Source organism: Corapipo altera, unplaced genomic scaffold (genome assembly GCF_003945725.1).
Source record: "Corapipo altera isolate COAL_440 unplaced genomic scaffold, ASM394572v1 0, whole genome shotgun sequence".
Classification (NCBI taxonomy): domain Eukaryota; kingdom Metazoa; phylum Chordata; class Aves; order Passeriformes; family Pipridae; genus Corapipo; species Corapipo altera.
This window is the reverse complement of record NW_020884872.1, coordinates 78,240,513-78,254,467: the sequence shown is the minus strand read 5'-3', so window position 1 is coordinate 78,254,467 and position 13,955 is coordinate 78,240,513. Positions and strand designations below refer to the sequence as shown.

The 13,955-nt window shown below is 40.2% G+C and overlaps 1 protein-coding gene across 1 annotated transcript in view; it reads left to right on the top strand.

Moving 5' to 3' along the window:
- Positions 1 to 682: 682 nt before the first annotated feature.
- The window catches only part of ARHGAP42 (Rho GTPase activating protein 42), a 147,338-nt gene continuing 134,065 nt past the window's right edge, over positions 683 to 13,955 (top strand). Inside the window, exon 1 of the mRNA XM_027639841.1 lies at positions 683 to 927. Coding sequence (XP_027495642.1) covers positions 774 to 927 — 154 coding nt within the window. The 5' untranslated portion in view covers positions 683 to 773. The remainder of the gene's footprint in view (positions 928 to 13,955) is intronic.

Genomic DNA, 13,955 nt, shown 5'->3' with positions numbered 1-13,955 from the left:
AGGGCCGCGCTGAGGTGCAGGGAACATTCCCTATCCAGAGCAGGCCCCCTCGGGCTGGCTCCCTCCGTCCGTAGCTCCCGCTGTTCCTCCAGCTGAGGCAGAAGACACCGGGCTGGCAGCTGTCCTGCCCCAGCAGAGCGGGCTGCTCACTGAGGCATCACCCCCGCAAGTAAACCGGCCTCCTCCAGGCGCACCCTTCCAAATGCCTGTGATCCTCCTTGCCCCAATGGTGGATCCTCCTTCCCGCCTTCCTCTGGATCTCCCAAAGCCCCCGGCAAAGGAGGAGGCGAGCGCAGGCTCTCGGCGGGCCGTGCGGATCCGAGCCCGAGCGGGCCGAGACGCGGCCGCTCTGCCGCTGGAGGGCAGAGCGCGGAGGGGGCGGTGGCGAACGAGGGGCGGGCGCCGCCGGGCCGCGTCCCCGGCGTGTGAGCATGCCGCGCCGGGAGGAGGAGGAGGGCTTCCTCGGCCGGGACGGGGGAGGTTCGCACTGGAGTTAGTGCCGGGCAAGGAGGAAGAGGGATCGCTGCCGGAAGCGGCGGAGCGGCGGCGGCACTGGGAGCCCGCGGTGCCCCGCGGGTAGCGATGTAGCTGGGTGACAGCGGCCGGAGCCGCCGCCTGCGCTGCCAGCGGGCCGGTGCTGCGGGTCGGGAGCCTCTCCAGGGAGGCGGCAGTCGCGCCTCGCCTCTGCCCCGCTTTCCCTTGTGCCCTCGGCGCGGCCCTTCCGCCCTTCCTCCCTCCGCCGCCGGCCGGGGGCTGCGACCGCCGCCGCTGCTATGGGGCTGCCCACGCTGGAGTTCAGCGACTCCTACTTGGACAGCCCGGATTTCAGGGAGCGCCTCAAGTGTCACGAGATCGAGCTGGAGAGGACGAACAAGTTTATCAAGGAGCTGATTAAGGACGGCAGCCTCCTCATCGGGGCCTTGCGAAGTGAGTCGGGCGGCGGGGCCGGGGGCGGCCGGCAGGGGAAGGGGCTTCTTTTGTTTGAATGGGCGCCGGGCGCGGGCTCCCCTGCCGGCGGCCGCCGAAAGGCGTCTCCTCAACTTTCTCCCCCGCACCCTCCCTTCCTCCCCTGTGCCGCTGTGCCTCGCCTCGCCTGCGGCGGGGCCGGGTGGGTGTCCCAGGGGAGCGGGGGCGGTGCGGGGCCCTGCCCCGGCCCGGGGTCCCGGCCGCGCCCGTCCCGGCGGGGGCCGCGGGCAGCGCGGGGGCGCCGCTGCCGCCGGGGCGCGGACCGGCGGGGTGGTCCCACCCGGGGACGGGGGAACAGCCCAGGCTCGGGGCTGGGGGCTTAGAGTAGCAGAAATCAGAGACTCCTTAGGGTTGGAAGGGATTGTAACGATTCTGCGATTCTGTGACTAAGCCCTAAGCCCTAAGCCCGTAGCCGTGGTGTAGATCGCTGTGGGGTACGGACCAGGCAAGAAGTGTTGCCAGGGTCTCATTTTGGGACGCTGGCTGCTAATTAGGTGTCTTTAGATGACGAAGACGTCTGTAATAAATGGGCAAAGCAAGAGACAAGTGAATTTATAGGAAGAGAATTTATATATCTTATCATACCATACTCCCGCGTCTTCATGTAGTAGATTAACTTTTACGTATTTTCAAAGGGTTCTGAGAGCAGAGATAAACATGAACAATGTAGTGCTTTTAAAGGTCTGTGACTTGAGCAGTGACAGCTTTCTGGGGTGTCAAAAGGACAGTCATGCTCTGAAGCGTATAAAGTGAAAGCTGAAATTGTCAGGAGCGTCACTAGGTTTGCCCTCTTCTCCTGTAACTCCTTGCCACTTTTTAAGTCACTTTGGATCTCTCTCACCTGTTGCCCAAAGTTTTCCTTCAGGTGGAGCTGAGAACTAATTTACAGCATCTCATGCTGCAACGTGAGATGTTCAAAGAAAAGAATGACTTTAATCCTTAAAAATATCTGCCACATTGACATGGTATGCTAGTTTTTGTACAGTGAAGGGTAGCAGTATTGCTTCTTATGTGGACAGGAACAGATGTTGCTGAGCTCTGTAGCTCGTAAGAAACCTAACTGATGCTAACTCAGAATCTAACCCCAAAATTTATCTCAGTACCTGGGAGATAAAACTTGTGAGAATTTTATTTATCCAACAGTTGGATTGAATTGTGCTTTTCCCTGCATCACCTGCTTATAGTTAATTTACAGAATTGTATTTACATAAAGTAGTTCTTATCTTTTTGTGACTTTTTTAATAATGTATTCCTGGACGCATCTCCTTTTTAGTGAGTAGCTGGGTACAAATCTAGCATCTCATATGAATTTATATTAAATTACTGTATCCATGCACACCACATGTGAGATGACATTACATAGAAATAGTGCTTGTGTGTGTGTATATATATATATATATCTATGTGTGTTTGTATTTATAAACTCAATGGTACAGTTTTCTTCCCAGGCAAAAAAGTTTGAGTTTTAGTTGTATTTGTCTTTCTGTTTGCTAAAAAGCTTTCTTCATGTAACGGGAAGTCTGAGCTTGTGTTAAGTAGTAAAAACTTCCTATTTCAAACCTGTAAGATGGTGTGCACAAATAGTAATGACAGATCAGAATACCACATGAGTACTTTTTTGATCTGGGCTAGCACTGGAAATTGACTGCTTTTTGTTCCAGATCAAATATGAAGAAATATAACTTTCTTCTTAAGCTATCTGAAGACAAACTGAGAGAGTTGAGGCTGTACAACCTGGAGAAGGAAATGCTTCAGGGAAACCTTCCTTCAGCTTTCCAGTAACTAAAGAACGGTGTACAAGAGAGCTGGAGAGGGACTTTTTACCAGGGTATGCAGTTAATAGGACAAGGGGGAAGGGTTTAAATTCAAAGTATATGAGTTTAGATTGGATATTAGGAGGAAGATCTTTACTGGGGGGGTGATGAGGCTCTGGAAGAGGTTGCCCAGAGAAGTTGTGGATGCCTCATCCCTGTAAGTGTTCAAGACCAGGTTGGATGGGGCTTTGAGCAACCTGATCTAGTGGGAGGTATGCCTGCCCATGGCAGGGGGGTTGGAATGAGATGATCTTTAATGTACCCCTTCCAACCCAAACCGTTCTATGATTGTCTAAGACAGACTGTTGTAAAAGGAATATTGTTCTTGAGAAGTAATTTAAACCTTGATTTGATGTGAGTAATACCATTATTTTTGTGAAGAATACTTATGAGTCCTTGCTAGATTAAGAGCAATATTTCTGTCTTGAGTAATGACTACTTAACTTGCAGGTTCTCCTAATTTTATTAACTTTTAGTTCAAATGTGTTTCACACAGTGTTTATTGTATCCTATATGCAGCTCTAGAGTGTTATGTTATAGTGTCTTTTAACCTTAGGAAAATAAAGTCTGGTCTGTTATAGTAAGAAATCTTTCTCCTTTTGTTCATTTCAAAACTTTTAGTTTCATGACCATACCTTCCACAGAACACTGCCTTAGTTCCTGTGTTAGGAAAACTGGGGAAATGTCTGGATTTTCCTCAACAAAGTAGAAATCCTGGGTTTATACTGTGCAGACTCTGTTGTAGATGCTTCAAGTAGCACTATTGTAGGTTCCCTAGAGCACAGAGCTTTTGATTTGTTTAAGCAAACTAGCTACTTCTACTCACCTTCAAAATCAGTGGAGTGTAAAATACTTGTGCACGGCTTTTTTTTTTTTTAATTCTTTAATTGTTTTTGAGTACCAAACTGTGAGTAGTTGAGGTCAGTGGTAACTCTTAGGATTTGATCTTTGAATATTTAATAATCTACAAGCCCTAGAGAAAAACGGGTTATTTACCATGCTTTATCTCTTTAGGTGATCTGGAATTTTTATTTACATATCATTTCGTAGGATCAGTTCTCTTGGGTTAAAATAATCCACACTGTGCTGAAGAGCTTCAGTGGAGATGAGTTTTGGAACACATCATCCCTGACCATGTTTAGAGAAGAGACAGTGAAGCAGACTTAATGCAGTTAGAAAAGACTATAAACTTTTAAAATTGGCTAAATATAAGTTTTATTACATGAAGTATGTGCATGGTTTTTCAGGTAGAATTATACTTCTGTATTACAAATGTTACAAAATATTAATATTTGGGCAGTCAACTATCGAAGTTACTGTAACAATGTAATGTTTATAAATACCTGATAAGAGATTCCATGGAAATTGAAGATAGAACGAATACATTTAGTGCAGTATGCAAATATTTTGCATTTTCTTTGGAGTGATCCCAAGATAAAGTCAGTGATTTCGATGTGGTTTTGCTACCCTTATTCTGGAGAGTGCTGCTTTCCCAAGTAGTCTGCAGAGCTGCTGCGTTCCACGAAGCAGAAGCTGACTAGTGTGAATGCAGTGAAACTGATAAAGCTAGGATTGCTATGAAATCCTCAGCAGCTTTTTCGTAGCATTTTTTACACTGTTTCATTGTCTTTCTAAATGTATAAGGCTCTGGGAGTACCCCAGAACAACACAGATTATATGGTCTAGTTTAGTTGGGTGTTAGCATCACATCAAAGCAACATGGCTGGTGAAGGGACTCGACCACAAGTCCTGTGAGGAGAAGCTGAGGAAGCTGGGGTTGTTCAGGCTGGAGAAGAGGAGGCTCAGGGGAGACCTCATCACTCTCTACAACTCCCTGAAAGGAGGTTGTAGCCAGGTGGGTGTCGGTCTCTTCTCCCAGGCAACCAGCAGTAGGACAAGAAGGCATGGTCTCAAGCTCTGCCAGGGGAAGTTTAGGTTGGATATTAGGAAGAAGTTTTTTACGGAGAGGGTAATCAGACATTGGAATTGGCTGCCCAGGGAAGTAGTGGATTCACCATCCCTGGAGGTTTTTAAGATGGGACTGGATGTGATGCTTAGTGCCATGGTCTAGTAAACACAGCAGTGTTGGATCAAGGGTTGGACTTGATGATCTCGGAAGTCTTTTCCAACCCAGTTGATTCTATGATCTGTATGGCCGTAGTGCCTACTTCAGCCTTGTCCTACAGTTAGTATTAATAGCGAGAGAGTAGTCGTCCTTTTTTGCATCAGCTGAGGTACTAAACCCATTACTATCTCTTGGAAGGCTTAATTTCTGCATATAGTAGATGTTCCTATTATGTTAAAAAGTTAGGGTGCTGTCATATAGATTATGTAGGAAATTCCATTATAGAATTACTTAAATACTTTTAACTTCCATAATAGGCCTACTGAAAGTTAATGATATTGTGTTAAACAACCCAGAAAAATGACATGCATCTTGTACAGTTGATCTTATGGCTCATTGTGTGTAGAAGGCTTAATTTTCTTCTTCTGATTTTTGAGACCTTCTCCATCTTAAGACCTATCAAATTCACATATTCAAAGATGAGAACTACATAAGTTTTGGTTTAATGGTTGAAAGTTCTGTGGATTTACAGCTGTTTTAACTAATACTATAGCTTTTAAAGTGTTTTAATATGATGCAAACAGTAATGAGAGCTGTGGTGTGATATAAATAAGATTTAGCAGATATCTTTTGGAGTTTGTAATTAGATAGCAGTCTTTTTAGTATTATTTTACTTCTTGGCACATGGAGAAACAGTTTGGAAATGCCATCTTTTGCAGGGGGTGTGAGGGGATATTTTTTACCTGGGTTTTATAGAAATTTCACACAAAACAACTGTCTTAAAGTGTCTGGCATACAGTTTTCAGGGATTGTTCTCTCCTCTCATTAGCCTAATTATAAAAGTGATGAACCTGTTTATACATATGGAAATTTTGGGAGTTAGTTGTCTGGAAAAAAAAAAAGACAAAATTACACGTAAGAACCTATGATCTTTTTATCTGTTTGGGGAATTTTTTTTCACATTAAAAAAAACCCAAAACCAAACCAGCAACCCTTTGTGTCTTTCCAAAGAGATGCATTTTCCCAGATATCTTTGCCTCACATATTTTAATGAGATTTTATCTTTACAATGTCTTTTCCGGATTCTAAATGGACCAGGACTGAGTTAATTGAACAGCAACTGCTGAAGTTTGATAGCAATCATTCTCTTTTATTAATGTAGACGTAGCTTATACTTCTTGGTCCCTAAATACATTATTCCCTTACCAATTTGATAAAAACATTTCCCCCCTTTGTATGGCCATATGTAAAGGTGTGATGCTAACACCTAGCTAAACTGGACCATATAACCTATGTTGTTCTGGGTTACTCCCAGAGTCTTACTTAGAAAGAGAAGGAAACAGTGCAAAAGACGATAGGAAAAGGCTGCTGAGGATTTGATATCAATCTCCCTGCATTCACAATAGCCAGCAGCTGCTTCACGGGGCACATGTGTGGCCATCATGCCTACTTCAGCCTTGCCTACTAGTATTTACAGCAAGAGACTATGTTTTCTTTTTTCCCCACTAAAAGGAAGTTGAAACATAGTAATTGGCATTAGTTTTTCAAAATTATCTGTTCTGTTACTTCTGTTAGGCATTTGTAGAGTCCTGTGCTGTCTCTGCTGGTGTCTGCATTATCTATGGATTATAGATGTAACTTTCAGTTCCAGCAGTGTTCTGCCTTTCATGCAAAGATACCAATAATAAGCTGGTTCTTGGCCAGAGAAGGATCTTAATTGCTTCCTCTGGCATTTAAAGCAACTGCGGTCTGTATCATATTATCTTTAGCCAAAGATATATGAAGAAAACAAATGTCAGTAGATAGCAGACTGTTACAGAGCGCGTTATTTTCTGGCCACCACATGATGTTTCATTTTGAACCAGTATTCCCTGCAAGTGAATTTCCATACTGTCAGTAATGACTATTGTGTTAACTAAGTCCTTGAATGACTCAAGATGGGCGTTCTTGGCCCTTAATATTGAAACAGGTATTCTTTAGAGAAATTTTGTAAATGGATTACATCAGGCTACCAGAGGATCAGGCTTCGGTTTCAAATACCGTATGAAATGATGTTTCCGCTTTAAAAAAATATTGTGGATTTTTTTCTACATTAGGATTTTTAAACTGATTTCTGTAAAAGGTCAAATTTAATCTTTTTCTTAATGGGCCAGTTGGCTTTCTGTCTACTATGTGCTTCATTTGCTATGAATAAGATAAATGAATTCTATTAATAAGAAACCATGCTTCATGAATATTGTCTTTACTACATTGGAAAATATGATGCTGTGGTCACTGAACTTGTACAGATCTCTTGGGTTTTCGTGGGCAGAAGTGCTACAGCAATTTGCAGTTTCCTGTAATAGTAAATAACTTCGTATTCATCCTCTGCAAAAATTATAGAGGACAATGCAGTCCTTCTTTCTACTGAATGATAAGTAAAACAGTGCTATGTATTTGCCTATCTGTTTTTTCCTATATTCTCAAAACTAATTATAAATAAATTGGGAATTTAGGAGAATTTGGTATCGTGGATTTCCTTTATTAAATCCAGTCTCCTGCTAGTATTACATCATGTAATGCCTACTTGTCAAGCTCCATTTTAAAAACAATTTTTATCCTTACTATTTCTGCTAAAAGCCCATTCTAGAACCTTGTTACTCTAAGAGCTGGAAATTTAGACTTGCTTACACTTATTTTCCTTTCACTCAACATTTCTGCACTGTTGTTGATTTGGATTTGCTTACTGAATAATCACATCCTTTTACTAGACTGAACAAGCTGTTCTTATCCTTTCTTCTAAGAGTTTCTCTGGTTTCTTGGTTATTTTAGTAGCTCTTTTCTAAGTCTTTTTGAATTCACTTTTAAGTGTTCAAGACCTTAGAAGTAAAAGTAGGGGAAACAAAAGTAGCATAATATTTTTCATGAGTTTGATCATTCCTCATGGTATTCTGTGAGAACATCAACCATTAAATGAAATCGATGTTTATGGTCTTCTTTTGACTATGCAGTACTATGGATTCCTCAAGTGTACAATTAAAGGTGAAAAAGTCTCAGGATCTTATAAGCAATAGCAATGAAGTGAATATTAAACTGAAGAAAAATAACTAAATAACTTGACCTTTTCCTTATTAATATGGAATTGAAGTGCTGTTGGGGAGTAATATAACCTCCCATTGGCAGTATAGTTTTTCAGATTATTTAGAAGTTATCCATTTAAATTGCTTCCCTCTCCTGAGTTATATACAACTTGTATTTCACAGGACACAAAAGCTTAAACATGTTGCTGCACTGGTGTTTTGTTTGATATAGCTCAGCATGGGAAAACAGTATGGAAATGCTGTATGGCTTAAGAAGTCTTATCTTTTTTTAGCTCGATATTCAAAGCACAGTGCAAGGTGCTGCAATGCCTGGGTCATATAGTTCATTCTACTATCGATGTTACTTGATATTTTGAGGTTGCTTAAAGAAGAGAGGTTTGCATGTCAGATGTGGGTTGTAGTGTCTGTTTGCAAAGGTACTCTTGCTCTCTGAAAGATTATGTCAATGGAAGTAGGTATCAGCAACAGGATTATTTTCCTTCCTTAAAGAACCTTTAAGTCAAAAAAACATCATGAAAAATAAAACAGGTAACAATAAGGAGAATCAATTTGTGATTTTGACAAGAAAGGTTGGACCAGATGATTCTTGGGGCCCCTGCGAGCTGGTATTCTATGAATCTATGATTTGATCCCGTAGAACCATCTGTGTCTGATATGAGGTCAGCTTCTGATGTCTTCTCAGAGAAGCCACCTCTACAGCCCTCCTCCCCTCTACCAAAACTTTGCAATGTAAAGCCAATATAGCTCTTCTCCAAGTAATTCCAGTGCTTCTGTCTTTGGAAGAGAACCCTTTTAATTCCTCTTATAACAATCAGTTGCCATCCAAGCATTTGGTGACTGCTTAAAAATTGCTTTGTTGTTTTTGATGCAGCCAAGTGAATTTATGGAAAGACAAGAACAGGGAAATGAATTATTTAAAAACTGAAAAGGCTTTTAATTCTTTTACAGTGCATCCTAGATGAGCTGGTCATTCAGCTGACCTGTTTAGACTTCTGTTAAGGATATAATTTTCTTTATGATGACCTCATCCTGCTGCTTTCTGCAGAAAAATACTTGAGCAAGAATCTGGTTGCTTCTAGAAAATTATCAAGTAAAAAAATCATCTTCACTCTTTTTGCTCAAGTCCTTACCCTTGCCACTGTCTCACCACCATGCAAAAAGAGCACAGATCTGCAGTAAAACAAGCAATACATGGGATAGGTTTTTCCTTTTGAGTCAACTGAGTTCTTTATTTGCTAATTGGAAATGGATAAGAAAGGATAACTGGACATACTTTTTTTTCTGGTCTAATAATTTGATTCATTTCAAGTGGCCAAATGTCAGTGTAAGTATTTTTGGATCAGTTATTAAAAGCTGCAGTTCTTAAAAGAGCAGGTCATATTTAAATGAAGCCCAGAGAGATTTCCAGTGTTGTGCTGGTGTGTGTTGGTGTTCCAAAGCCTTCCGAGATTACCGGTGCTGTCAAGACCTTAGGAACGTTGGGACCATTGCCATTAGTAAAGTTTACATTCCTCTTTAAGTTCATTCCATCCATCTTCTCTCCCTTTTCTGTCTTACCTTGTTTGCCTTTAACTTTTGTTTACAAATTATGATGAGGAATAGAGATGAGGAGAACACAAGAACTCAACTTCCTTGGAATTTACTATTTGTATAAACTGTTATTTTAAATCCATGAATATTGTAGAGGGGTGATTTTCCTCTAAGGCTAAAATTACTTATAAGTTGCAGAAAGCATGCAGGAGAAACTTGCTGCTTTAAAAAAGATTGCTCTGAGCCTGAGGTTATCTATTAAAAAAATTGTTCCCTTGAACCTTCTCATATCTAGAACTATCAGTTCTGTTAAAACAAGCTGTATATTGAAGAAATACCTTTCCCTTGCCCCTCTTGTGAATCACTAGTTAGCCTACATATATAGGGAAGCTAGAGAGCTATGTGCTGGGAAATTTTAAAATAAGTAGGACTTGGGCTTTACCGTAGGAGAGGTAAAATTCTCTTGTTCTGAGGAAAAGCAGAAATTAGAACATCTGAGAAACTGCTACTGCTAAAATCATCATGTATGTATAAAAATACATTCATAAGGTATTGACAAATATTTTACCTTCTAGGTAAATATAAATTATTTATCCAATATTTTGTATTTAGGATGGGTATTTAGAAAGGGTTCTTCACCCAAAGTGTGGTTGGGCACCGGAGCAGGGTGCCCAACAACAACCCCAGGGAAGTTGTTGTGGTACCAAGCCTAACAGAGTTCAAGTACTTGGACAGTGCTCTGGGGCACATGTTGTGATTCTTGGGGATGGTCCTTTGCAGGGCCAGGAGTTGGACTCAGTGACCCTTGTGGGTCCCTCCCAACTCAGGATATTCTATGACACTGTACTAAGTTGTGTACTTCTGTGAAGAATCTGTTTTAGTACAGAAAAAAAATGAACTAGTTACCTTAATAAAAAATTATAGTTAGCTTATAATAAAAATGTTTGTTTGCTCTGTGTATTCAGAGATGCTTTTGTGAATCTTATCTCATGGTAAATGTTGTTAGTATAAAAGTCACTGTCTTCAAGAGTTAGGATTTGGCATTTTACATATCTTATGGGTTGGATTCTCCATCTGAGTTGTGCTTTGAGGAGCCAGAGAGTGGGGAGAGGTCCAATAGTACAAAACAGACCTGAGTAAAAAAATTTCTGGTTTCAACTGGTATCAGATCTGGTTAAACAGGAGTTGGTTTAAACCACAACAAAGTAGGTGGGGTTAAATAATCTATGCAAATAATAATTTTTGATTAACCACGTGCAGAACATACCTTTGCTGAAATTTAATACGGCTGGTACTACTACTACTACTACTACTTCTCTCTTCCCTTTTTTTTTTTTTTTTCCTCCCCAGTTTCAGCATATTATTGACCAAGCCTAATGGTAAAACTAGGGAAAAATAGTGCAGTTTGGTAAGCATCATGAACGCCTAAGGAGATATTTTTTGACTAATAAATCTCCGTCTAGGAATTACTATCTGATTATGTTGTAGAGATTGGATATTAGAGTACATTACCTTAATTTGATACATTTGTGTAACTCAATACAACTGAAGTAGCAATGAAGTAAATGCACTTCAACTTCTCAACATAGTTTCTTCTTGACAATGACCAGTTCTTCAGTTTTTAGAAGGAATTCTGTTGCTGCTGTTTTTTGTTTTTAAAAAGTATGATGAGAGTTCTGTGTTGGAAAACATGCTTCTTTTTTTTTGAGAGTTGAAAATTGTTGGAATTGTGGCAAATCACTCTTTATTGTACTTGCATAATCTATTTGGGGATGTTTTCAACAAGTCAAGAGACAACAAATGTGGCATGCCTGGAGGGTAGTTAACGCTGACTGTGGAAAGTAGTTGGTTGGTGGAGGAGAAAGATGAGTACATTTAATAAGGTGAACATGGGCTTGCAGACTGACAGGTGCCAGAAATGTGTGATATCTGCAAATATAATTTGAAGGGATTTGTGGATATTTATGGCATTTATGGGTGTTGAGTCTGGTCCTGCTGCTTGTTTTCGGGAGAATGCTGAAAAATTGTGAAGGGACAAAGACCCTTTGAACATTTTAACAGCATATGACAATGCTCCAGCTCCTTGAAAACCACTAACGCCATCAAGCATATGGTGGTTTATGTCATTGCTTAATCAGAAGAGAAAGTTAAAGATTTATTTATATCACAGTAAAAAATATTGATGGAAAGTTTCTCTAAGAGACCAAGGTGTGTGAAGATTCAAGTGCTGGCAGAAGCTATACAAATTAAGATTAGAAACCTGCAACTGCAAAGTTAGTAAGATACTTTCTTAAGACTAGTAAGTCTTAAGACTTCTTAAGAAAGTAATGGACTTTTCATTGCTGGAAACGCTTAAATTGTTTGCATTTTTTTCCTCTAAGATGCAGTCAGGTTCACTTATACCTTTTGGACTTGAAGTATTAAGTCCTGAAACTCCTGTTCGGGGTAGCAAGGCTTGTTGACTGCGGTGCTTTTTTCTTGCCTTAAAAAGAAATGTTGTCAGTCTACTTCCAAGTCTTCAGTTTACATTACTTGAATATACATGTATAAGTGAAACTTTGGAATCTGGGAAGAATATATCCTTAGGACGTTGTACAGTTTAATGTTTTTCATGTTTAAAAAACCTTCAGGAGAGGCCTCAGGTAGTTGCTTCTGATACCTTCCTTACTTTGGTATCATCATTGTGATTCGAAATGGAGGTGCTATCCTGTAATAAGTCTTGATGGGATGATTTTGGTTTGGTTTCTTTTTTTCCTTTTCCCCTTCTTAGTTTTGAATACTAGACTGTATGGCTTATTTTAACGTATATAGATGTCTGTGCAAATATACATTGAAACAAAGCCAAACAGTTGAAGATGGCAATACTTCCATTATTTTTATATATACAAGTGCTAAATAAATGTTGAGTTCAAGTTGTTGTGTTGCAGGTATGTGAAGATAGTAAACCTAACATTTTTGAAAGATCCTTAATGTTAGGAAAGTGGGATTATTAGCTTAGCTTTGTTAGCCTGTTGAGATATAGATTGTCTGAAGTACTTCAAGCATCTTAAAATTTTCGTAGTTCTCATATATACATTGTATTGTCCTCTGTTACCATGACTGATTTAATTGAAAAATGCACAGATAACACTGACATAAAAAAAAGGGAGGCGTGTCTTCAAACAAATGCATAAATGTAAGTTTGGCAATAGACTTAATGAAGTTTTCTCACAAGTACAGTCAGTATGGTTGGCTTTTTGCTATGTGAACTTGGGGCTACAGCATCGTCATGCTGCTTGGGAGCCTAAGATCAAATGAGAAATCCAAAATATTTCATTTTATGAAGAGGAGTTTAGGCACAGCAGTACATTTCCTGTTTACATAGCCAAATCTTCTTTGTATGCTGAGAGATTTCCTTATATACTCACACAGAATTTTTGAGTTTGCACTTGAAGCTGTAGCTTCTGTTGCTTAGCTGATTGAAGATGCCATCGTCTGCACCCTAGCCTGTATGACACAACTTGTTTTCCTATGGGGAAGGGAACTGATATGATGTTTATCTAAGTTCTATCACCTGTTTGTCCCCAGATTGCAGGATTGAAGATGAAAATGTTAAGGCCATGTTTAAGAAATTTGTTAGCATTTCTTTGTTCAGATTTAATTGGGAAGCGAAAAAATACAAGTCTTCCAACAGGTAGTTTTTCATCATTCTTTTTCCCCTATACTCCAAGAGACGAATTGGTCTCTGGCCTAAATAAATTTAACCCCCGAATTCACAGGATCTTTTCCTTTCCTTTGCTTCCCTACAACCTATGAAGTTCTATTTTTTTATATTCTTGTACAGTATTGATTACTGTACATAATTCTACTCTTTCTGTTTAGTGCCTTCTCTGTAAAGCTGAAATACAACAGGTTAAAATATGATTATTATTATTTTATTTACGTTGCCACGGCACAGCAATGATGTAATTCTTTGTTTTGTCGATTCAGTTTGTTTTACTCGTCTCTTAATGCAGCAGATCCCGAATCTCCCTAGGAGTGGTAATCATCTTAAATTTACTAAAATAACACTGCAAATCACACCTTTTCTTTTTTCCCCACCAGCTTTCTGGCAGTTCCCGAATCATTTGTCAGTAAAATGTGTGTTACGCTGTCAGAATTCATCATCATCGGCACTCCAGAGCCTCTTTGATGTTCTCTGTGAGAAACCAAAGTTGTCAATACACCTTGAGACTTCAAAACTATTTTACAATAAAAACTCGTGTGCCTACTTCTGTCACTTCTCTTGAGGAGTCATTATGAACCACTGAGTACTGTGTTGCTGGGTCAAGGGTCAGTCTTGCAATGTTTTATTGAACGTTTAATGTATCTAGAGGAATTGATGGTATTTTAATAAACACTTCTCTTGTCTCTTTGTAAATTAAAATGGCACTTAAACAACAATGTATTTGCACAGATGGAATGAAACACAAGACAGAGTGTTACTCTTACAAGAGAACACTAGTGAGTTGGGCTGTGATG